Source organism: Pelecanus crispus, chromosome 1 (genome assembly GCF_030463565.1).
Source record: "Pelecanus crispus isolate bPelCri1 chromosome 1, bPelCri1.pri, whole genome shotgun sequence".
NCBI lineage: Eukaryota > Metazoa > Chordata > Aves > Pelecaniformes > Pelecanidae > Pelecanus > Pelecanus crispus.
The window spans coordinates 63,708,329-63,730,824 of NC_134643.1; the positions used below are offsets into that span (position 1 = coordinate 63,708,329).

A 22,496-nucleotide genomic window follows, 5' to 3' on the forward strand; every position below is an offset into this window, starting at 1 on the left:
ATGAAGACTGACTTGGTGGGGATCTCAGGCCAAAAGGAAGAGGCCAGCAAGGAGAAGGAGATGCGTGGTATAGAGTCATTGAACAGGCAAGGCAGCCTGGACTCCAACAGGGAGGATGGTAGAGCCACTCTCATCCTGACCCTCACCCTCTGCAATGTGAGGAAGATTGAGCTCTCTAAGGCAGTCAAAGTCTTTGAGGTACAGACCTCACCATTCCCTTCCTCTGTTGAGCCCTCTCTTCTGTCCCTATTGCCTTCACCTCTCCCACTTTGCATCTCCCCCTCTCCTGCTCTTCTGCTCCCTGCCAGACTTATGCCTCTACCTGCCTTCCCCCTTTCTCATTGTCCCTGTTTTGCTACAGCTGCTCAGAGAGTTTGGCTGGCATCTCCAGGTGAAGAAGGAGAGTGGTCTGGAGGGAGGAAGCAGCTGGACACAGTCATTTAGAAGAATCATCATTTTATGCAAGGGCTGTTTAGAGCCGATACCAATCCATTCTTTCTTTCTAGCAGTTGTGGTGGCCAGCCACGACTAAACAACAGGCCAGCATTTCAAGCACTCAGATTGTGGGGATGTTGGAAGTCAATGAATTTTCTCTCCATATTTGGCAGGAGATACAGAGAATACAAGAGCTGTAAACCATACAGGCATTATATATTCTAGGCATTTGAAGTATGCCTACCAGGTGCTCATTCTCATCTGTGAAAATGAATTACTCAAAAGAAAAGTATTATATTTGTTACTTATTTTTAATTGTTTGCAATTATTTAATGATTACGGTGTTATTATACATCAATAGATCTGCTTTCATTCTGCCAGGGTCTTAAGAGTTACCCAGCTACTCATTTGTTATTTCTGCACAGATGAAATGCTACAGTCAACAGTATCTCATCTTTCATCTCCATCTATCTCTACCTAGTTCTACAGTGTTTAATCTTTAGCTCTGTCTGTATTTTAGCTCCTTCTGAACTGGGCATTATTAGGCTTCATTGCTTAACATGCACTTCTTAAGACTCTTTTAGTCACCTTTTAAAGACATTGTAGAAGTGCATCTAGATTTACCTGAATGTTCAGTCTTTGGAGAATCTTCATCATATAAACATCTGGCTCTTGCAGATGTTTGAAACTCAGATCCATCACTTTGAAACCAGACGAGCTAAAAAGCCCAAGAACTCTGCTGATGATCTTGACATTTTTGTTGAATGTGAAGTTTACAGTGCTGATGTTAGTATCCTTATCACCTCCTTAAAAAGAGTAGCAGAGGATGTGAAAACTAGCAGAGAAGACAAAGGTAAGAAATGCATGCATCTGTTAGTGCTGTTTTGTTTCCTTTTGGAGTAACTTTTTTAGCACTAGCTTCATAATAGTAATTTAATTAGTCTGGAAAGCAGGCGAGTATGCATTCAGTTTTCATCACTGCATGACTGTTTTCCCTGAATTGGGACGATTCCCATTGGTGTGGAAAGGGAGGCACTTCGTCATAGCCAGTGGAACTGAGCTGAGAAAATTGTTCCAGCAAAAAAGGAGATGAGAAGGACAGAGCAGCAAAACAAGAAGCTGAGGAGAAACTGGAAACTCCTCAATGACAGGAAGATTGTGGGCTGAGAGCTGTGCAGGGAGCTGATGGCTCTGAGGTGAACACAGGCACTTGACAGGAAAGCAATGATATGGCAGAGGGTCTAATGTTTCTTTTGCTTGTACTGTATTGTGTTGGTTTTGTTAAAAGAAGCAGTAGCTGTCTGTTTATGGTATCCACTGCCACCTGGGTCCAGTATTATTGTCTGTAGGTAGACTGCTCCTTCGCTGAAAAGAGCTAAATGCAACCAGCTTGAAGAAGCTTCCAGAGTGCAAGAGGAAGAGAGGGCCAGCAGAAAGCCTGCAGGGCAGGCTGGGAGAACCAGGGGATGAGCTTTTTGTAGAGAACAGACCCACTGCCAAATCTGGAGTAGCAGAACATCAGGCATTTCCCCAGGCACCTGAAAAGCTTGTTTGGAGGTTGCGCAGCTTCAAAGGTTGCACTTTAGGATCAGTATTTCACCTGGCAAAGTGCTGCAGTTGGCTACTCCGCTGCCTGTGCTGTGAGTCGCCTTCCCTACCAGTCATTGGGATGAAAAGTGAATTTGCCAGATCTAGACTGGTATTTTTCCTGTTTACAGGCAGGTAGGGGATTGGTGAGTACAACAAGCTGTTAGAGACCTTTAATACAATCCTGAGGATGCCAGAGGTGCCCCTGAGAGATGAGAAAGCTGAGGGTCCAGCTCATAGGTTGAGTTCTCTGAATACAGAATTGCCATGAGGTTTCCCACCTTTGATGAGACCAGGCAGAAATCCCCAGGGCCCTTTTTGCTAATACCTTTGGACACCTTTGGGTATTGCTTGAAATTCACCTTCAGGCTAGTGATGAGAGACAGTCCATGCCAAGCTGTTCTCAGGGACTGTTGGGATATCAAAAGGGATATCATCAGAGAAACTGGAGAGCCACAGAGGGTTTTGTAGCTGAAGAAGCATTTCTTTAGGATTTCCTTGGGAGTTGAGAGGTTTGTGCTCAGAAGTAGCAGTTAGTTTCAGGTGTGCTGGGACTGGCATCTACAACAAAAATAAGGGACTGTTAAAAGAGGGTGTGTTTATGGTTAAAGCAGAGGAATATTAGGGAAATAATTTTCTTCACATTTTCTTTTTTCTTATGGTTTTGAACAGCAACCATAAAAGTAATCAGGTTTATTTTGGATGTAATGACGCTAGAATTAATATACTTGGCAAGCAAATGGCTAGAGTCTTTCTGTTTCTAAGTTACCTCAGACTTAGACACAGCACTCCTTAGTTTGTAAAGACTCTTTTCTGGGTGTTTCAGACCCCAGAATTCAGTAGTGCCCTAAGCAATTCATTTGATTTCAAGATGAAAAGGTCAGAGAGTTGGTATTTGTGGCCCACAGAGACACCTTATGTGCAGGTACCAGCAAGAACTGGGGATTTGGAGGTTTTTGCCTTAAAGCTCTTCGTGGTTTTGGTTCTATTGAGGTGAATTTGGGGGTGCTAAAGTATCAGAGGACTTTCAGCTCAGCCAGCCCCTAGGTCTAAGGTTGGCTAGTGGTCCATTTTACTGGTATATCTTATTGAAAGTGACAGCGCGTCTTATTAAAAGAGGCTAGCTGCATCTTTGCTTTCTAGTGGGGTTTGCAGATGCCTGTGAGAGCATACGGGTAACTAGGAGATATCTAAGTTGTATAAACATGCTAACTGGTCAGCAATTATTTTACTGGGAAGGCACAAATATGTACATTCTGACTGCCTCTGTTACCTGAGGCTCCAGCTCCCAGATTAATCTATTTTTTCCCCCCATGGACTTTTTATTCTTTTCTTCAGAGTTTTTAGGTGAGCCAGACAGCCCTTCCCAGGCACTTTGCTGAAGGACAGTGATGAGACAATACCCTGCCCATAGTGGCTTTCTCCCAGATTAATTCGGTACTCAGTTGAGAAAAGCAGTTATCTCTGCCTGCATGAAGCAGAGACAGACGCAGCCAAACTGGCATCTGTCAGCAGTATCTCCGTTTTATTGGCTGCATCCATTTCTGTGACCAGGCCAAGGGTTTTGCCATGGTCCTTCCTCCCCTCTGATTTAGTCTGCCCTCTCCCAGGACTCAGTAAGGGGTAGGAAAGATGCGTATGGAGGCGTACACTGGAGGACTTATGATCAGGTACAGGTTTTGAGGAGATATGGCCATAGATGGCAGGACAGGCAGATTGCATGCAGAACCAACTATTGGTACAGCTGAAGACAAAGGCTCAGCAAAAATATTCTTCCGTGATGTAAGACACCTCTCAGACTAGTATTTCTTCCTTCTTACCACAGAATTGGCCATAACTGCATGAAAGAACTGGAATTCAACTCCAGTGTGTATTTGTAGCCTTGTACCTTTGTGAACTGGTTGTGCCTGGAGATAATATAATATGGCTAAAGCTAAATTTGCTATTCAGTACAGGGATCCCTGGTGTCTTGCCAAGTATGAGATTAAGGTGACCCCAAACGGACCTTTTCTGAGCTGTAACACACTAAGTCTGATCACAGCATCAGTCTGACCTCAGAAAGCAGTATCAACTTTGTTCAGTATTTTTTTTAATTCATTGGTTATAAATGCTGGCACTTAAAATAAGCACACTTTATTTTTATTTCAGTCATAGAATCATAGAATAATTTAGGTTGGAAAAGACCTTTAAGGTCATCAAGTCCAACTGTTAACCTAGCACTGCCAAGTCCACCACTAAACCATGTCCCTAAGCACCACATCTACACATCTTTTAGATACCTCCAGGGATGGGGACTCCACCACTTCCTTGGGCAGCCTGTTCCAATGCTTGACATCCCTTTCCATGAAGAAATTTTCCCTAATACCCAATCTAAACCTCCCCTGGTGCAACCTGAAGTCATTTCCTCTTGTCCTATCACTTGATACTTGAGAGAAGAGACCAACACCCATCTCACTACAACCTCCTTTCACCAGAAAAGGTCCCCACTTCAGGGGAGGGAAACTGTTTGACAATCCAGCTAATGCTGGAATAATTTTGCTGAAAATGTCAAACAGAACATCTCATTTGACCTAAAAGGAAATGATTTTGCCTTTAAAAATTGTTTCTACTAATTAAAACTGAGAGATTATAATTGTAAATTAGTTTTGGATCATTTTTTATCCAGTCTGCCTGTTTTTCGGCAAACCAATTCAACTACTGACATATGGTGACACGTAGATATGAATATTCTTAGATATTGATGAAAAGAAAGCTTGTCATCTTCAGCACAATTTTTATTTCCTGTGTCTTTTAAAAATTATTTGATCCTATCTCATTTAACTCTTGGTGCTTTCTCTCCAGTGCCCTGGTTCCCCACAAAAATCCAAGATCTGGACAAATGTCACCATCTGATCACTAAGTATGATCCCAGTTTGGACCATGGTCACCCTGTAAGTTTGACATCACTGATATTTTATTTTTAAAAAAGAAACTCTCTGTATGGAAATTTTTGTAAGGAAAATTTCAGAAATAAAGAAATAGTCATGAAAGGGCAGAAAAAACGAAGGATCAGATAAAGGCTGGTCTTCAGTGGAATTAGGGAGTATAGAATGAAAAACTTAATGAGAAAAGCTAATGGGTCCTGATTCATCAAGGTACATATGATTAACATCAGACACATGCTGAAGTAATTTCTACTCAATGTATTCTTTAGCATGAGTTTACATTTCATTATTTAGTTTAAAAATACCTCTTGTTCATTATTTCACCCCTGATACATTTGAAGTATGTACACTTTGTACTAGCTGGTCCACATAACAGTCAAGCTCCCCAGCCTTCTGCTTTTGTATTTTCTATGTTCTGACCTTTCAGATATTCCATATCTGCAGTTTTAATTTTGCATAGGCCAGGAATCTCATTGAAGTGCAGATATACAGAGGACAGTAATGAGGAAAAGAGGCAAAGAGCTAGCCACTGATAAGTACCAGATCTTCAGATCCCACAGAGAGGAGTATTATGCTTAAACTTGCAAAAATCGTCTAGACAGAAAATAAGATAAATACATGGCAGCACTGATTAATGGATATAACACCTGAACAGAGATTTAAATATGAGTGGAGAAGCTCAAAAGGTCTAGTGATTTCAGTTGAGGTAAGCATCTAAAGATTAAATAGGAAGCAAGTTAGAAAGATTATAATCCTAATTTACATCTGATTTTTTACAAGGTCTTTGGAGCCAGGATTTTGGCAGTATTTATTGATACTATTCTGCAAAATATTGTTAGAATGTTTGATGAGCTTCCCCTTGGATTCAGGCAGTAGGTCTTTGTTATGAGTGGGCCACAAAAAGGGCTTTATTCATAACAGTTTTGTGTATGTACTCTTAGCCTTGCCATAAGCAGAAACTCTAAGAGAAAGAAGAGGAAAAATGCACTGTAGAGTCCTGCTCTAGTGATGATAATAGTAAGGCAAAGTACTGGGATCAAACAAGCAAACACTCGTTTCTCATCAAAGTTTTCCAACTTCAATACAGATGAGATATGAGTTAGGTACAGACAAATAAGGGACTCCAAAGGGCCATTTTCTGATTGACAAGGTAGGTCACAGAATTGTGAAGTGTTCTGTCAAATGTCACATAGAAGTGATGTATGAAAAGGAAAAATCTACACTGCAGAATTTAGTGCAATGTAGGAATACCTAAACTACCTTGAAACAAGTTAGCTCAGGCACTGAAAATCATTTGCCTTTGGCAGGAGGGAGCACAGCCTGGGCCCATTTACTGTGCTGCTAAGCATGGCTCAAAAATGGACACGCTGGAGGAAAGTACCAAATATGCTGATGTACAGATAGCTCAGCAGAGATTTTGCATATACCTTTACTACCAAACAGGCAATTTAGGCTGTCCATTTCAACAGCTTCACTTTGTTCTTTACTGTCTCTTTAATGGCCAGAAAAACAACCAGATGACACTGTGACAGCAGTCTCTAGGTCACCTTGACACTGGCTGTAGCAGTCGCCCAGGGAGGCTCCTGCTGTGCCAAGGGCGGGTACAGAGCCCTGGGAATAGCAGGGACAAAGCTGAGAAGTCACAGCATCAACGCTACTCTGGCCCAATGGCTTTTCCACGTGTTTTGCGTGGACTTGTTACAGCTACTGACAAGCAAGGCTGGCATCTGAATGAACATATTATCCATAACACATGACAAAAATAAACACGCTCTCAGGATCCAGTTCTTTCCTCAGATTCACGCGCACAATACTCATTAACTGCAGTATTACTGGTATTATTGCTACACTGAAAATTATGTGAATAAACCTAAGGGAGAAATTTGGCTTGTAGTATGCAAAGTGGTTCCAGTAAATTCTGAATATTTTAGAATAATAAATATTTGTACAGTGATGCTGATCAACGCTGCTTTATGAGTTATATTAGAAACACAGTGCCAGATTTCAGACTTTATTCCTATTATGAATGATGTAAAATTCAAAGGAATTTGATTCCACATCTCTATTCATATTTAATAGCTGGAGAAGCCTGCTTGAAGCTCAATTTCTAGTAAACACCGAGGGGGCAGAAAGAAAACTCCGGTATTTAATAAGTATACTGCCTCTTTACACAGATGCCACTGAATCTGTCTTTATCATAACATGATAATAAATGGGCAAGGGGGGATTGAGCTGAAAGCCTGTACTTTCTACAGATTCTGTGGTGGCTCTAATGATTTCTAGCCAGTGAGGCTCCCTTCTTCACCCAAAGTGCAGGGTATTGTGCGGGCGCAGTGTTCTTTCTCTGGTGAGGTGGTGCTAGGCTTGGTACCATCACGTCCATCACAGCCTTATATCGCAACATTCATGCTTTAGCACAGGAAAAACTGATTCAGAGATTCAGCTCTTCCCCAGCAGAAGTGACACCCCCTATTTGAATTCCACTTTTAATGTGATTTGCATTTAAATTTGACTGTAAGTGCAATGGTCTGTGGTGCAGTGTTTATGAACAACTCCAGAACCTTCCCACCAAGCCATGTTACTTTCCTTTCAGGTCACAGGCCCCAGATTTTCATCAAAACGTCACGATGTAACTGATTGCAGACTTTGGCTTACCCTGCTCATAAGGCTCAAGATTCTTTGCCTCAGAGAAAACAACCTATTTGAGGCCTAGGTTTTCTGAATGCTTCTGTTAGCAAATTTATTTATGCCCACAAATCTCTCTTAATGTAAAACTTTTTTCGAATTATTTTCTAACCCAGGGATACACCGACCTGGAGTACAAGAAACGGAGGGCATTCTTTGCTGACCTTGCCTTTAATTACAGAGCGTAAGTACAAGGCTGCTGAAGAGAGACTTCAGCGGTCCACATACGCTTTCAGACATTTTTGTGTGCAAGAAATACCAGAGGCTTAATCATTTGTCAATGTATCCATAGGGCTATCTTTTAGAAAACAGAATTCAGCCACAGAAGCTTTCATATGAAACAAACTTTTCCCACAACACAGCAAATATACCTTAAGACAAAAATCTTAGGATTGCATTCACATCTCCTTCAGTGTTGTATTTTGTCTTAGCAGAGGTGAATTCTCAAGATGACTCTTTCATTTCAATTTTGCAGTTCCTTTTAGGACTAGCTCCTGAGCTGAGGCTAATCTTTTTCAAGGAACTATAAATAACAATGTTTAGGAACATATTTTTGACAATGAAAAACAATTTACTATTTTTGTTATTTGTTTGACAAAATGTGTCTAGCTATTTACATTAGCTACCTAAAAACACAAAACCCTCTCAGGTCTCATGTGGGTGATTGAAAATGTTTCTGCCTTTATGTGTAAAACTTCACCAGAATCACACTGCTGTCTGAGTCAATCAGATGTATAGGTAGAACTGGTTGTGGATTATCAGCCTCGTATGTGTTCAAGAACTGGTGAAATCTCCCAAGTCTTGAGAGACTTCTATTTGAGTACAGTTTTCTTACCGCCACCACATATCACAGCTAACACAGCACAAAACAGCACAAAAGCACACACTGAACTGACTCAGAGCTACTGAAGAAGCAACAGTGAGGAAGAGGAGAGAAGACTGACCATCAGAGAAGTTAGTGATAACCACGCAGTGTATGCCTGGGCAGCTGTCCGCTGATGAGTTTATGAATGCTTCTGGGTGATGATATGGTCCCGATCACATTCTCCAGGCATGGACCCTCCAGGCACACACTGCATTTTCATTGCTAGATTGCTTTCAGCAGAGGTAAGGGTAAGCCTGAAGGCCTCTTTTTTACTTCTGTAAAGCAGAACACGGCTCCCTTTCTTACCATATCCCTCTGTTTCCTCCCCACAGTGGAAGAGAGGAGAATATGTATACATTGGAGCCTACCAAGACAAAGAAGTTGTTACTTAGGTAGTATTTTGCTGTTTCTATCTGCATTACAGCAAATATTCATAGTGCAGGCAAAGAAAATAATACTTGGAAAGTGAGCTTGAAACCCGCTTTAGACACATGCATTATTTCCTCTCTTCATTACAGAGGAGACCCTTTGCCTCGCATTGAGTACACAGCGCAGGAGACTGCAACTTGGTGAGTTTGTTACTTACACTCCGACTCCTGGGCAATTCCACTGCAAGTCCCAGGAGAGACAGGCAATGTGAGACAGTTATAACATTTTAAAGCCATACTTACTCATCTCAAATTTTACTCCTTGGTTAAGGTCATTTGTTTTGCAGAAAGTCATTCTCAGGGCTTGTCTTAACTATTCACTTTCGAGAGCAAAATGCATTTTCCCGACCATTTTCCTGCCTGCCAATCCCATCAAGATATCAGAAGCCAGAAAACACCTGGAGCCTATAGTATAACTTCTTCTAAACTGATCTCTAATTAACCATAGCTATGGTTGTGACAAAAATACCCTTTCCAAACCTGTTACCAGGAGAAGATGCCCATTCGCAGGATGGAAGTTTACTCATAGGATGTGGCTAATCCAATGTTCATAGGAGAGACCAGCCTTGCTTGTTCTCCTGTGTTGCTGTTAACATGAATAGGCATCATTCTCTCAAACTGAAGGTAAAGGAAATTTTGGAGTGCCCTTCCAGGATACATTATTTACACTGTAAAAAGGCCTTTGATGTTATATGAAATGATGGCAAGTTACTTTTACATGGGTGCGGCATTTCTTCACCAGGGCTTTGTTTCTCCTGAAGATTTGCCACTCAAAAAAACCCCCAAACAAACCAATGAACCAAACAAAATTAATTCAATTAGAAGTATGTTTGGAGACTTTATGTGAAGTATGTGCAATGTCTAAAAGAAATCAGAGTTCTTATTTCATATAACTCTGTTTCCACTTTCTCCCACTAACTTTAACGAATCTCAGTAAGCAGCAATAATTACACATTTGTATGATAATATAAACATAAATATGTCCAAATGTCCCAACTAAGAGCAGAGTGCCAGGATTGTGCAAGGTGCCACATGTGCGTCTTATAAGAGAGAGTCTTTGTTCAGAAAAGTTTACAATTTAAATGGAAAGACAGCCTAAAGGTGGGAAAAAAGAAGAAGAATGATGACCACATTTTATAACTGTGGAACTGAAAAAGCTAGAGCTTTAGTGATTTGCCAAAAATTATACACAAAGTTTATGTCAATGCCAGGAATTAAATCCATACACTAGATGTCTCATGCCAGAACCTCAACCACAGGGCCATCCCATCTTTTTCAGTGATTATTTTATTTTAAATAAAATCTACTGTGCCATAGGAAGCTTGAGGGGTGTTGCCCACAATCATGTAGAAACCTTGCATCCAACTCATCCAGGAGGTCACAGTTTTATTAAGCTCAGATAGGTTTTTATAGCATCTTTCAATTGTCAAAGATTGATGGTCAGTGTCATGCTCATGATTGCTACCACCAGCCAACAATCTTGGCATGGGATGGTGTGTGGGAATGTCATATTTGAGAAAATTTAATTTTGTGTTCTTTCCTGTTTTTCCCTTTTGTTGCCAACCTCCGTCATTCCAGCCCTTCTCCACCTAGAATTAGTCCCACTGCGGTAACGGAATAGACCTTTAAAGGAGTATCTGCCCATTTCCCCAAACAGCCAGCCCCAGCAACCCAGGTTATCTTGTTATATAAAGCTGTTTCCAAAATTAGATCTCCCAATGGTTATCACAGTCCCCTGGGGCTGTGCCCTGAGGTCAGCTGCATTACAGCAGAACTTAATTGAGCACTGTGCAATTAAATGGGAAATTTGTAGCACAGACTAAATTCCCTTGGTGTTCACTCTGAAGAGTTGTTGGATGCCTTCAGTTTGTAGCAACATGGTTATAAAAATGAAAACTAATCAAGTGAGGAAATATGACTTTCAGAAAACAGAGGGTACAGATGATCTGAGTTTCTGTTTTCAAGCAGGCTTCTTGGAAGGCCCTGAAACTAAGTAGTCATAAAACGTCTTATGGGTAAAAGCTATATAAGAAAAAAGGGAGAATCTAGGACAAAATTATGGGGAGGCACCTGTCACATCTTCATAATAAAGCTGAATAGTGCCACTTTTTTCTCAAAGAATAAGAAATTTATGTAAAATAAAGTCATTGTCTTTAAAGTCTTTCATGTGGCTGGCTCCATCCTTCGTTATGAGGCTCCTTTCTAGAGTATTTCATAGACTGTGCTTTCAGCAGTTTCTCTTTCCATCTCTGAAGTACAACCAAGTAGCAGCTTAATGGTCCTTTGAGTGGTAGCACCTCCATATCGTGAGGCTGATCCTATTTGAGACACTACATTAGGGCAAGCTAAATTGTTTTCTGCTACTCTATTGGCTTTGGAGTGAATTTAGATGATTGCCTTGGAGATACTTAGAAAGGAGGGACACTTAGCTTTGGATAATTCATCACTGGTCTCTGAGACTGCCTATGTTTCTGTGGTAGTCAATGTTTGGACACACAGTAGAATGATACTTTGATAAAAGAGACCATATGTGCAGAAGTGTAAACAAGCCTGCTCTCTCTAGCCTCCTGTCTGGGGATGAACTGTGTACTGGTTCAGATCCTATGCAATCCCACTGAAGTCAGTAGTATTCTATGGGGAAATAAGCCAAGGCAACACTTGAACTCTAGTCCTCCTCATTTTTTCCTAATTCTTCTATGGAAATGGCCCAGTCTCCTGCGGCTTTTGCAATAGTGACAGCAGCCACTGTTTCCCTCTGTTCTTTTAATTTTTTTTCCTCCTAAGGTTTTCCTCCCCCCCTTCATTTTGGTTCATTACTCCCACACTGTGTAAGACATTCGTACAAATGAAGAGAGCCATTACCAGGGACTGGCTATCACCTCCATAGCAACAATAGCATCACAAAAAAAATACAATACAAAAACAACAAAAGGTCATTTTCCGTAGCCAGCATTTCCAAGAATGATCTCAATTTTCATAAAACAATGTTTATAAAATTGTTAACACCCTAGGGCCGTGTCTGAACAAAAATAACCATTTCTATAAGGTTCTTTGCCATCCTATTACTACTTGTTTATTTTGTAACAGCTAAATGTATTCCAAACCACAGCTCTAAATCCAAGCACCATCAAGTTTGGGAGAAGCTTGAAGCCTGTGCCCAAATCTGGTTATATATATTTTTCTTCTGCTGGTGTCTTTTTGTATAATGGGCTAAATGCTTCAAGAAGTTGGCATGTCATTCAAATACATAGCCCATGCCAGGCATTTTGAACTGCAAAAGTATGAACCTCTTTGCCTGTCCAGATGTTACTCTTCAGTATCAGAAAATGTGCTTTTTTAGGAGGAGGTTTGTAAGAGTCAAATATAGGCTAGGCTTCAGCACGGAGATGGAGGGACTGGCGTTTCAAGTTGTACCCCAACACAGAGAGGGAGGGAATACCTGACTCATTCCATCCCTAAACTACACAACACAGAGAGGGCCACAGCCTCAGCTTTCTCCCTGGGATTTCTCTGGTACTTCCAGCACCCTTATACCTAAGCAAGAAACAGTTCTGAATAAGGATTAGAGTCCAGTCACATTAGAGGAGGGTGCAGGAAGGGATAAAACAGATTTGCTCAACAGAATCCACCTTCTGAAGGAAAAGTGAAACAAAAAACCATTGTGCTTTGGTACATCCACCCAGGCCATCAGCTTCCACGCACCACGTGTCCTGAGTTCAGATTTTTAGAGCATTGCCTATGCTGGGGGTTTATGCCTCTCTGTGGATCTGTAGATAGGGCAGATAAGTACTGCTTTATTGAGGTGGGTCATGCTATATGGCTTTTGCTTTTCAGGAGAGAAGTCTACAGGAAGCTGAGCAGCCTTTACCCTACTCATGCCTGTATGCAGTACCTGGATGCTTTCCAGCAGCTGGAGAAATACTGTGGCTACCAAGAGGATAACATACCTCAGCTTCAGGATGTATCCAGATTTTTAAAAGGTCAGTCATTATGAACCACAGTTTATTCTAGGTTTTCCTGGATATGTTTGTATGCCACATACACACACAAACCATCTCGTAGGACACAAGCTGGTGAGCAGAGCTGATTAGCTGTAGAGTTCCCTTATGCAAAATGAGCTGTAGCACAGGGCATTAATACCACACATATCTAGGGACCAAGATGTAAGTTTGTGTTTGCTCTGTGAGTGGCTGCAGTTGGTGTAGCATTAACCAGCTAATTCCAGTACTAGCGGCAGTACAGCCACAGCAGCACACCACTCAGTGTGACTTCCACACACAGGTTTTCGATGGGTTTGGCTGTATTTTATGCTTCTATAGGTATGCTGCTTGCAAGACCCAAGTACAAGTACATATGTCTCAAGTCCACTTTTTTCTGATGCATGAGACAGGGTGGCAATGTGTGCTAGAGGAAATGATTTCCAGGACGTCTTGCTAGTCAGTCAGCAACTGCCTTGAAACAACACTGCTTCTTTCTGTCCCCATGGCCTCATGTGCCACCCACACTAAACTTTTTGGTACCTACCACGTGGCTGACAGGATAGTAGAAATGGTGTGGCGTTAGTCTGTAAGTGCATGAAGAAGTGGCCTTAGATGAAAGGGCACATAAGATTGTTAGGCTGACCTACTTGCTGTTAGCTGGGGGCTGATTAGCAAGGGGCAGGAGAGGAAGGGAGCCTGCATTATTTTTATGAGGCCACAGGCTGCATAGATTCCCAAGGCCAGGTGCTTTGTGTCAACCAGCTGATTTCCTACCATTATCAAGAATGACTAAAGAAAGGCAGTCTTTAAAGCCTCCTTGCTCCTCCTCAGTGACAAGGAGATGTGCCAGAGAGAGGACAGCTGATTGATATGATGAAGTAAATAATAGAAAGTATGGCTTAACTCTAAATAAATTAAATTTAATTACAATATTCAGGAAATCAAGTGACCTGCTCCACGTATCAGTAGGTGATGCTGGTAAGCTTGAAAAAGCTTTCTGTTGCTGAAGAGTTTTCTGAAACACTGCCATTTTTAAGGAAGGTTAAGCTGTTTGATGACAAAGTTTTTATTGCACCTTTAGCATAAGGGAAGGGAGGGTTGGCATATGAAAAGTATCTCTCATGAGCACCATCACATGCAGCTGCAGGAATTTTTCTGTGTATGCATTATGTATTTTCCTTTCTATTCAACTATCTATCTTCTTTACCTCCTATGGTAACTGGGCTGATAAATATTTTTTCTCATGAAATAGTTGATCTCAACTCATTTACACAGTAACTGACAGCAGGGAGCTCCAGAACTCATGTGATGCTGACTTGATTACCACAGATACTCATATTCTTTAAGTGAATCAGGTGTTTTCAAAGTGGGAGAATTTAGGATAATGTAAGAATACCCTGTGATAATACTGTTTGTATTGCTCATGTTGTTTGACAGGATTTGATTGCCTGGAGTCTGGGCCTGCTTACTTTTGTAGGCTCTGGTTCTAAATTTTCTCTATGCCATACAAATTGTCCTAAGCAAAAAAAAAAAAACAAACCAGTAGTAGAAATAGTAATTCTGAAAATTCTGCTAAGAACAGTTGGGAAGGTGCTCACAGTGAGTTTCAACTCATCTACTACAAACACAGGGTGTCTAGTGTAAGCTAATTGTCCAAACTATTCTGACTGGGAATGACAATCAGGGCTTCAGAGGCATTTTATTTCATCCTGGAATGGGTATCTAAGGAATATGGAAAGAGTGACCCTTGGGAGCACTCATCCTACCCTCCTTAAACTGTAGATAAAACCTGGATTAGTTTAGCCTACAGGCTTTGTAAAAGGTTATTCATACATGGAACAAAGTTTGTTTAAAAGGCCTATGTTTACAGCTAGACACAATTAAGAATGAGTAAGTTATTTTAGTCCCATTATACGGGGCTTTGAACTGATATCTTACTTACCTTCAGTGATTCCTAATAAGGTCATTTCACTATGCAGAATACTTTCTAGAGTATCATGAAGATTGACATTATTGTAAGGTCCCTTTGTAACAAACTCAGTTTGAGTCAGAAGTATCTGCAAGGTGTGTAAAATCTGTGTTAAAAACAGCCTCATGCCAAGCAGCCACAGGGTGAAGGGTATGATTTATAAGGAGTTCTTCTGATTTATTACTAATTTGGGTGGCTTTTAACACCAGCTTCAGCAAGGCCAGAATTGTTGCTCCTTACAACTCATCAATAAACTGTGTACTTAGGCTCTTTCCTGTGTTATAGGTGTGCTATGCCAACCAAACCTTAACCAAATTATTGGCTGTGATGTGTCTCCCAAAATTCCTTGGCATACAGTGGATGTATTTCAACTACTGCTGATGTGGGGATGCATAGTGCAGTTCCTCCTGTCACTGGTTAGCTTTGGGTGAGACCCGAACTATCCCACTCTCCAATTTAGGATGAAAATCCCAGCATGGTTCTTTGTTAAATACTGCCTCTAAGGACTGGACCATTCTTTAGCATATGTGATGATAAGACTTTATATAGAACAGAATAGAACAGACCAGACCATTTCATAGAATCATAGAATGCTTTGGGTTGGAAGGGACCTTGAGAGATCATCGAGCCCAACCCCCCTGCAGTAAGCAGGGATTGAACCTGTGAACTTGGCGTTATTAGCACCGTGTTCTAACCAACTGAGCTAACCCAGCTGGTCTAGGACCTACAATGATCATCTAGTCCAACTGCCTGACCAGTTCAGGGCTGACCAAAAGTTAAAGCATGTTGTTAAAGGCATTGTCCAAATGCCTCTTAAACACTGACAGGCTTGGGGCATCGGCCACCTCTCTAGAAAGCCTGTTCCACTGCTTGACGACTGTCTTGGTAAAGAAATGCTTCCTAATGTCCAGTCTAAACTTCCCCTGGCACAGCTTTGAATAACCTCCCCTGGCACAGCTTTGAATATAATAAACTATAGGGATGCAGAGAGAGAGGGAGGGGATATCTTGGAGACAAAGTGATCACATTATAATCAGCCCATGCAGCCAGATAGACTTCCATTTTCTCTTTTACACAGCAGTATCTGTGAACTCAAGCAAGCAATTCCTTTTGACTTCAATACAAGTTAAACTACAAGATCTGTCTAGTGTTACCTAGCCTGCTAGTGAGGCTGGTTTGAACAGAAATGAACTCCATATTATAAATATTTCATTACTTAAAGGGAATTTAAATAGTTAACCATATGACCATTTAACATGGCAAGTGTTTTTCTAAAGGGTTAACTAGATGAACCTAGGCACATCTTTCTTTCTAGGAAATATATTTGGATTTAGACATTCATTGTCCTCCACAGCTGGAAGAAATTACAGCCAGTGAACTCAAGCAAGCTCACACTACAACGCACAAGCCTGTATACGTGAGGTTTTTAGGCCAAGAATTAAGCCTTACAGATCACGTTAGATCAACTGCTCAAGACCTTCTCTTCAACTCATTTTGATTTCAGAGATCTTTAGGCAGCAGGTCCAATCAGCCACACCCCCAATTCTCTACTGATTGCTGGTTTTATTGTGCAGTAATGAAATAGTAGTTCAGATTTTGCAGATATTACCTTCAGCAGATAACTTTTTCCTATGGCTTTTCAAGGCAACTGGCCAAGTCTGTTCCATCAGCAGACTGTCTGATTCAGTGGCCTATATTTAAAAGGGCATCTCAGGGAACATAAGCTGTAATTTTCATTTTCCCTCCTGCTCTTCCAACATGGATGCTAAAGCAATATAAATTTCCCTAGACTCTTTCACAGTCCTTTCAAAACTGAATTACTTAGGGCTTGGTTCTTGTCTGATATATTTTTCAACTGGTGCAGTTTTCACTTTACTCAGACTCAGAATTTAGCCCAAAGATGACCAGATTCTGAGATTTTCACATTCCTCTGGATTGGCTTAGTATGGCATCAGCAGCAAGGGAGTACCTTTCTTGTGCCAGCTCCTGGCCAGTGCATAAGGAGACATAGCTGATGGTCTGTCTATTCCCCCAAACATGCTGCTTTCTTAACTGGGGAGAGGGGAGAATAGTAAACTGCTTTACAACCACTTCTGATTCCCTGGTTAACTCTGATGCCTTTGCTCAGCATATAGACAAAGATAAATAGACAAAGATAAAGAAATAATCTCCACAGTGATTTTTTGCTGTTGTTCAGCCTTGAGGCAGTTCTGTATCTATTACCTTTGAATTCAGTGGATCAATAGAAGGTAAGTGTGGCAAATGCTAACCACCTAGCCCCTCACGTTGTCAGGTAAAACATTCCTTGCTGCCCAATCTTTTTTTGTCCTGTATAGCTTCAGCTGTTTTGTCACTTCTAATTCCTCCAGTGAAGCCTTTTTTTTTCCCTTCTCTCTCTCTCTCTCTCTCTCTCTCTTTTTTTTTTTTTAAAATGAGAAAAGTGCTAATAGCCAGACAGAGCAAGACAAGAAATGCTGGAAGAAACATTAAAAACCAAACCAAAACAAATCTTGTAAATGGCTTGGTTTCTGGGTGGGATTTTTTTGTTTGTTTACATAAAATAAATTAGGTTCCAGACTTCATGACACAATAGAATATGGATAGAGAAGAGAGAATAAAGCCATTTCTGAATTTTTTTAAAATGTAGTTTTATGCTTTAAAGAAGATGAAATGTCATTTATGGGAGCTGGGAATGCAACACAGATTTTGAATATAGGACTTCAAAAAGATTATCATTGGCTCTCTTTTAAAGCAGTGATTTTCAATTTTCTTAGCTTTGCAGACCACCAACATGTTTCCCATGGAAATGTAGATTTTGTATTCTGCTGACCATAGGACTGGTTATTTTGTTAGTTGTCTCTCACAGACCTTTTGTAGTAGTGCAGGGTGTCCTGGGGTAACACTGATAGCACAAACTGAAATAACAGTGCAAAAGTTTTGCATTCTTCTGTCCTATCCTATGGACACATGCAAAGCAAAACACATATGATCACATCACTGAGAGTCTGTGTAGGTAGTTCTAGACAAATACAATGGTGAAAAAAAACAGAGGGGAAAAATAGCTGACAGCCCTGATGGAGACTGATGTTCATAGAATCATAGAATGCTTTGGGTTGGAAGGGACCTTGAGAGATCATCTAGCCCAACCCCCCTGCAGTGAGCAGGGACATCTTTAACCAGATCAGGTTGCTCAGAGCCCCATCCAACCTGACCTTGAATGTTGCCAGGGATGGGGCCTCCACTACCTCGCTGGGCAGCCCGTTCCAGTGCTTCACCACCCTCATTGTAAAAAATGTCTTCCTTATATCCAGTCTAAATCTACCCTCCTTTAGTTTAAAACCATTACTCCTTGTCCTGTCACAACAGGCCTTGCTAAAAAGATTGTCCCCATCTTTCCTATAGGCCCCCTTTAAGTACCGAAAGGCCGCAAGAAGGTCCCCCCACATCCTTCTCTTCTCCAGGCTGAACAACCCCAACTCTCAGCCTGGCCTCATAGGAGAGGTGCTCCAGCCCTCGGATCATTTTTTTGTCCCTCTTCTGGACCCACTCCAACAGGTCCATGTCCTTCTTGTGCTGAGGGCCCCAGAGCTGGATGCAGTACTCCAGGTGAGGTCTCACCAGAGCAGAGTAGAGAGGCAGAATCACCTCCGTCAGCCTGCTGGCTACGCTTCTTTTGATGCAGCCCAGGATACGGTTGGCTTTCTGGGCTGCAAGCACACATTGTTGGCTCATGTCCAGCTTTTCATCCACCAGTACCCCCAAATCCTTCTCGGCAGGGCTGCTCTCAATCCCTTCATCCCCCAGCCTGTACTGATATCAGGGGTTGCCCCATCCCAGGTGCAGGACCTTGCACTTGGCCTTGTTGAACCTCATGAGGTTCACACAGGCCCACCTCTCCAGCTTGTCCAGGTCCCTTTGGATGACGTCTTGCCCTTCAGGTGTGTCAACCGCACCCCTCAGCTTGGTGTCGTCTGCAAACTTGCTGAGGGTGCACTTGATCCCACTGTCTATGTCATTGATGAAGATATTAAACAGCACTGGTCCCACTACGGACCCCTGAGGGACTCCACTTGTCCCCAGTCTCCATGTGGACATCAAGCCACTGACCACTACCCTCTGGATGCGAACACCCAACCAATTCCTTATCCACCGAACAGTCCACCCATCAAATCCATATCTCCCCAATTTAGAGAGAAGGATGTTGTGGGGGACTGTCGAAGGCTTTACAGAAGTCCAAGTAGATGACATCCATTCTTTTCCCTTGTCCACTGATGCAGTCACTCCTTCATAGAAAGCCACTAGGTTGGTCAGGCAGGACTTGCCCTTGGTGAATCTGTGCTGGCTGTTTCGAATCACCTCTCCATCTTCCATGTGCTTGAGCATAGCTTCTAGGAGGATCTGTTCCATGATCTTCCCCGGCACAGAGGTGAGCTGACAGGTCAGTAGTTCCCAGGGTCCTCCTTTCTTCCCTTTTTAAAAATGGGCACAACATTCCCCTTCTTCCAGTCACCAGGGACTTCACCTGACTGCCATGACTTTTCAAATATCATGGAGAGTGGCTTGGCAACTACATCAGCCAGTTCCCTCAGGACTCTGGGATGCATCTCATCAAGTCCCATAGACTTGTGTACATTGAGGTTCCTCAGGTGGTCTCGAACCAGATCTTCCTTTATAGTGGGAGGGGCTTTACCCCCCTGGTCCCCATCTTGTGGTCCTTTGACTCGGGAGGGATGAGGAGAGAGGTTGCCGGTGAAGACTCAGGCAAAGAAGTTGTTGAGTACTTCAGCCTTCTCCTCGTCTCCTCGCCTGTTGATACTAGGTCGCCATTCTTGTTCATTGGGGGTTTGCTTTCTTTAACCTTCCTTTTCTGGTTGATGTACCTGCAGAACCCCTTCTTGTTATTCTTTACATCCCTTCCCAAATTCAGCTCCTGCTGTGCCTTGGCCTTCCTGACCCCCTCCCTACACAACCGGGCAGCTTCCCTGTTAAACGATTAAGGGCCAAATTCCAGCAGCCTTATCTCTGATGAGGACCTGTTTGCTCTTTCTCCTGCGTGTTCCCATTCTAACAAAGTCCAGGCAGAAAGATAAAATTGATGGCAAGTTTTGCCAGTGCTGAGCTACTTTATACATGTGGAGCATGCACTGACAAAGGAAAATGAAGTTGAATAGTATGCTCCAATTCTACCTCTGGGGTATGTTGAACTAGGCTCACTGAGGAACAGAAGAATTGCCCAGACTGGATCAGACCCTTGGTCCACCTACTTCTGTCTTCAACAGTGCAAGGTACCAGTGGTTTCAGTGCAGGGAATAAGAAAGTCTGCAGGAGGTGGCTAAACAGTAACCTGGCATGAGGGAAGAGCCACGTGCTCTGAGACAAAGGTAGGGGTGGGGTGTGTCCCTTATCTAACTCCTGTTTTTCTTTTACATATGCTACACAGGAAATGAGAGAGATAATACAAGAATTAAGACTAGCCAGGACTGAAAATGCAGGTTCTGTCTCCTGCTTGATCATAAGGATCATATGCGACCCCTGACATGTGGGACATAGTAGATAAATGTGTGTAAATGTGTTAAAAATGTAAACTGGGGTAGGCAGCACTCCCATACCTCATATCATTGCTGTGTGAATACGTGTAGGATGGATGGCTAGGTGATTTTTTGTTGCAGTAATTGGACCCATAGCAGTACAGGGGCACGTAGAAAATGATAAGCCAGGATGTTCCTATTACGCTTAGGTGGAGGGAGCTACTGCAACAGAGCAGAAAGGCCCTCTGAAACTGCTTACCTGAAGTAAGTGCCATGTAGTTAACCCTAGAAATGCGTAAATTTGGTCTCGCTTCCCTTTGCAGAAAGAACAGGTTTCCAGCTGAGACCAGCCGCAGGACTGCTGTCTGCTCGTGATTTCCTTGCCAGCCTGGCATTTCGTGTCTTCCAGAGCACACAGTATATAAGGCATTTCTCTTCTCCTATGCATTCCCCAGAACCGTAAGTTTGATGCCCTGGCACAATCCCATCTTTCTGAATGTGTTGGGGATGATTCTCTTGGGAATGGCTCTGGAGCTCTATCCAGTAGTCCACAGAATGAAACAATTTGAGAAACTGGTAGCTGGAGAGTTAGAAGGGGAAGTCATGCATGAGAGGGTGTGGATCTCTGTCTGTCTTGCAAAGTTGTCTGGGGAAGGAAAAGACTGGAGAATATCTGGTTTAATCTTTTCATCCTGCCTTCAGTTACCATCTGTTGGGGTTTGATTCCCTGCTGTGAAACTCTCCCAGTAAGTGCTGGCCAGACAACAGCAATTACATTTCATGAGAAATTACAAGTTTGCACAGACGCTTTTGTTGTATGCTGGGACAAAACAGGGGCCTTTCAAAGATGTTGTGACATAGAAGACTAGTGCCCGTGCCATCCCAAGTGAGACAATAGCCAAGGTAGTGGGGGGCAGCTGGCTCCCCGTGGCGGAAGGGAATGCTCTGTCATGCTCCCTGCCAGGCCAGGTATGAAGGCAGCTATTGCAGAATCAGGCATCACACTAGCTCCCTTTGGGGGTCTATCAGCTAAAGTCCTTAATGGGAAGTTCATGTAGAGTGGGAAAAGGAACCTTTATTAAACATGCAGACCACTTGTTTTCCAGAGACTGCTGCCATGAGTTGTTGGGTCATGTTCCCATGCTAGCTGACAAGGAGTTTGCCCAGTTCTCACAGGTAAGAAGGTTGTTCTGCGGGCTGTTTCACCAACTGCTGTGGATAGCAGGCTAGATGTGCCTCAAAGGCATGCAGCTCACTGTGCTTGAAACGCTATTTTAAGACTTGATTGTGCCTGAGTCGCAACCTCCAGGGGTGGTGGGACAGCAGTGCCCCTGGGAGACATTTACTCCAAGGGAGTGGTAGCACTGCTCCCTATGGACATCGTGTAAAAGGAAGGGCAGGCAGTGCTTGTGGGACTTCTCTGTGGGAGGGCTGTGTCAGTCTGCAGAAGGATGCCAGTGTAGCCTCTGCGGTGCTGTGTGTTTGAGTTGTAACTGACTACGCTGTTCCCCTGGCTTCCTGTCCTACACCATGTGAACCTAACCAGCAATAGCCATCAAGCCCCCAGGCTGGTTCTGTCTCTGGATGTACATTTTTATCTCACATGATACTTTAATTGTGTCCATCACCATGTCATTCGAGTTGTTTCTCCTTTTACAACTCACCAGATTCTCACAGCATTGCTCACACTGGTAAGGAAGTTCCAAGAGGCAGACAGGGTTTCTTTGTACAATAAGTGGCTATTTAGTATCAACAGTCAGTGTCAGACCCAAGTGAACTCAATGACCTCATATAATTAAAGACTTCAGAACTATGAATGTGCCTCAAAACCATAGCAGAGGGAAGAAGATAACTCATATTCTAGGCTTCTCAATCAGTGGCCAGTGTGGAAACTGGCAATAGAGCAGAGGAGTTACGTGATGTAGGTGCCTGTCAGAATATCTTAAAAAGAAAGCCAGTGCACCTCATATAATGTGGTTTCCAGTTGTATTGACTTGGATACATGTCAGTTTCAATTTTGCTCATAAATATTTGTTATTATCAGATTCAGATGAGTAGTACTTAAAATATCCTAGTGGTCTATAATTTATTCTGG

The 22,496-nt window shown here is 42.4% G+C and overlaps 1 protein-coding gene across 1 annotated transcript in view; it reads left to right on the forward strand.

Moving 5' to 3' along the window:
• LOC104027349 (tyrosine 3-monooxygenase) overlaps positions 1 to 22,496 on the forward strand; it is a 33,550-nt gene continuing 11,054 nt past the window's right edge. The window contains exons 1-8 of the mRNA XM_009478073.2: positions 1 to 198; positions 1,114 to 1,288; positions 4,864 to 4,952; positions 7,748 to 7,815; positions 9,015 to 9,065; positions 12,759 to 12,904; positions 20,725 to 20,860; positions 21,508 to 21,577. Coding sequence (XP_009476348.1) covers positions 1 to 198; positions 1,114 to 1,288; positions 4,864 to 4,952; positions 7,748 to 7,815; positions 9,015 to 9,065; positions 12,759 to 12,904; positions 20,725 to 20,860; positions 21,508 to 21,577 — 933 coding nt within the window. The remainder of the gene's footprint in view (positions 199 to 1,113; positions 1,289 to 4,863; positions 4,953 to 7,747; positions 7,816 to 9,014; positions 9,066 to 12,758; positions 12,905 to 20,724; positions 20,861 to 21,507; positions 21,578 to 22,496) is intronic.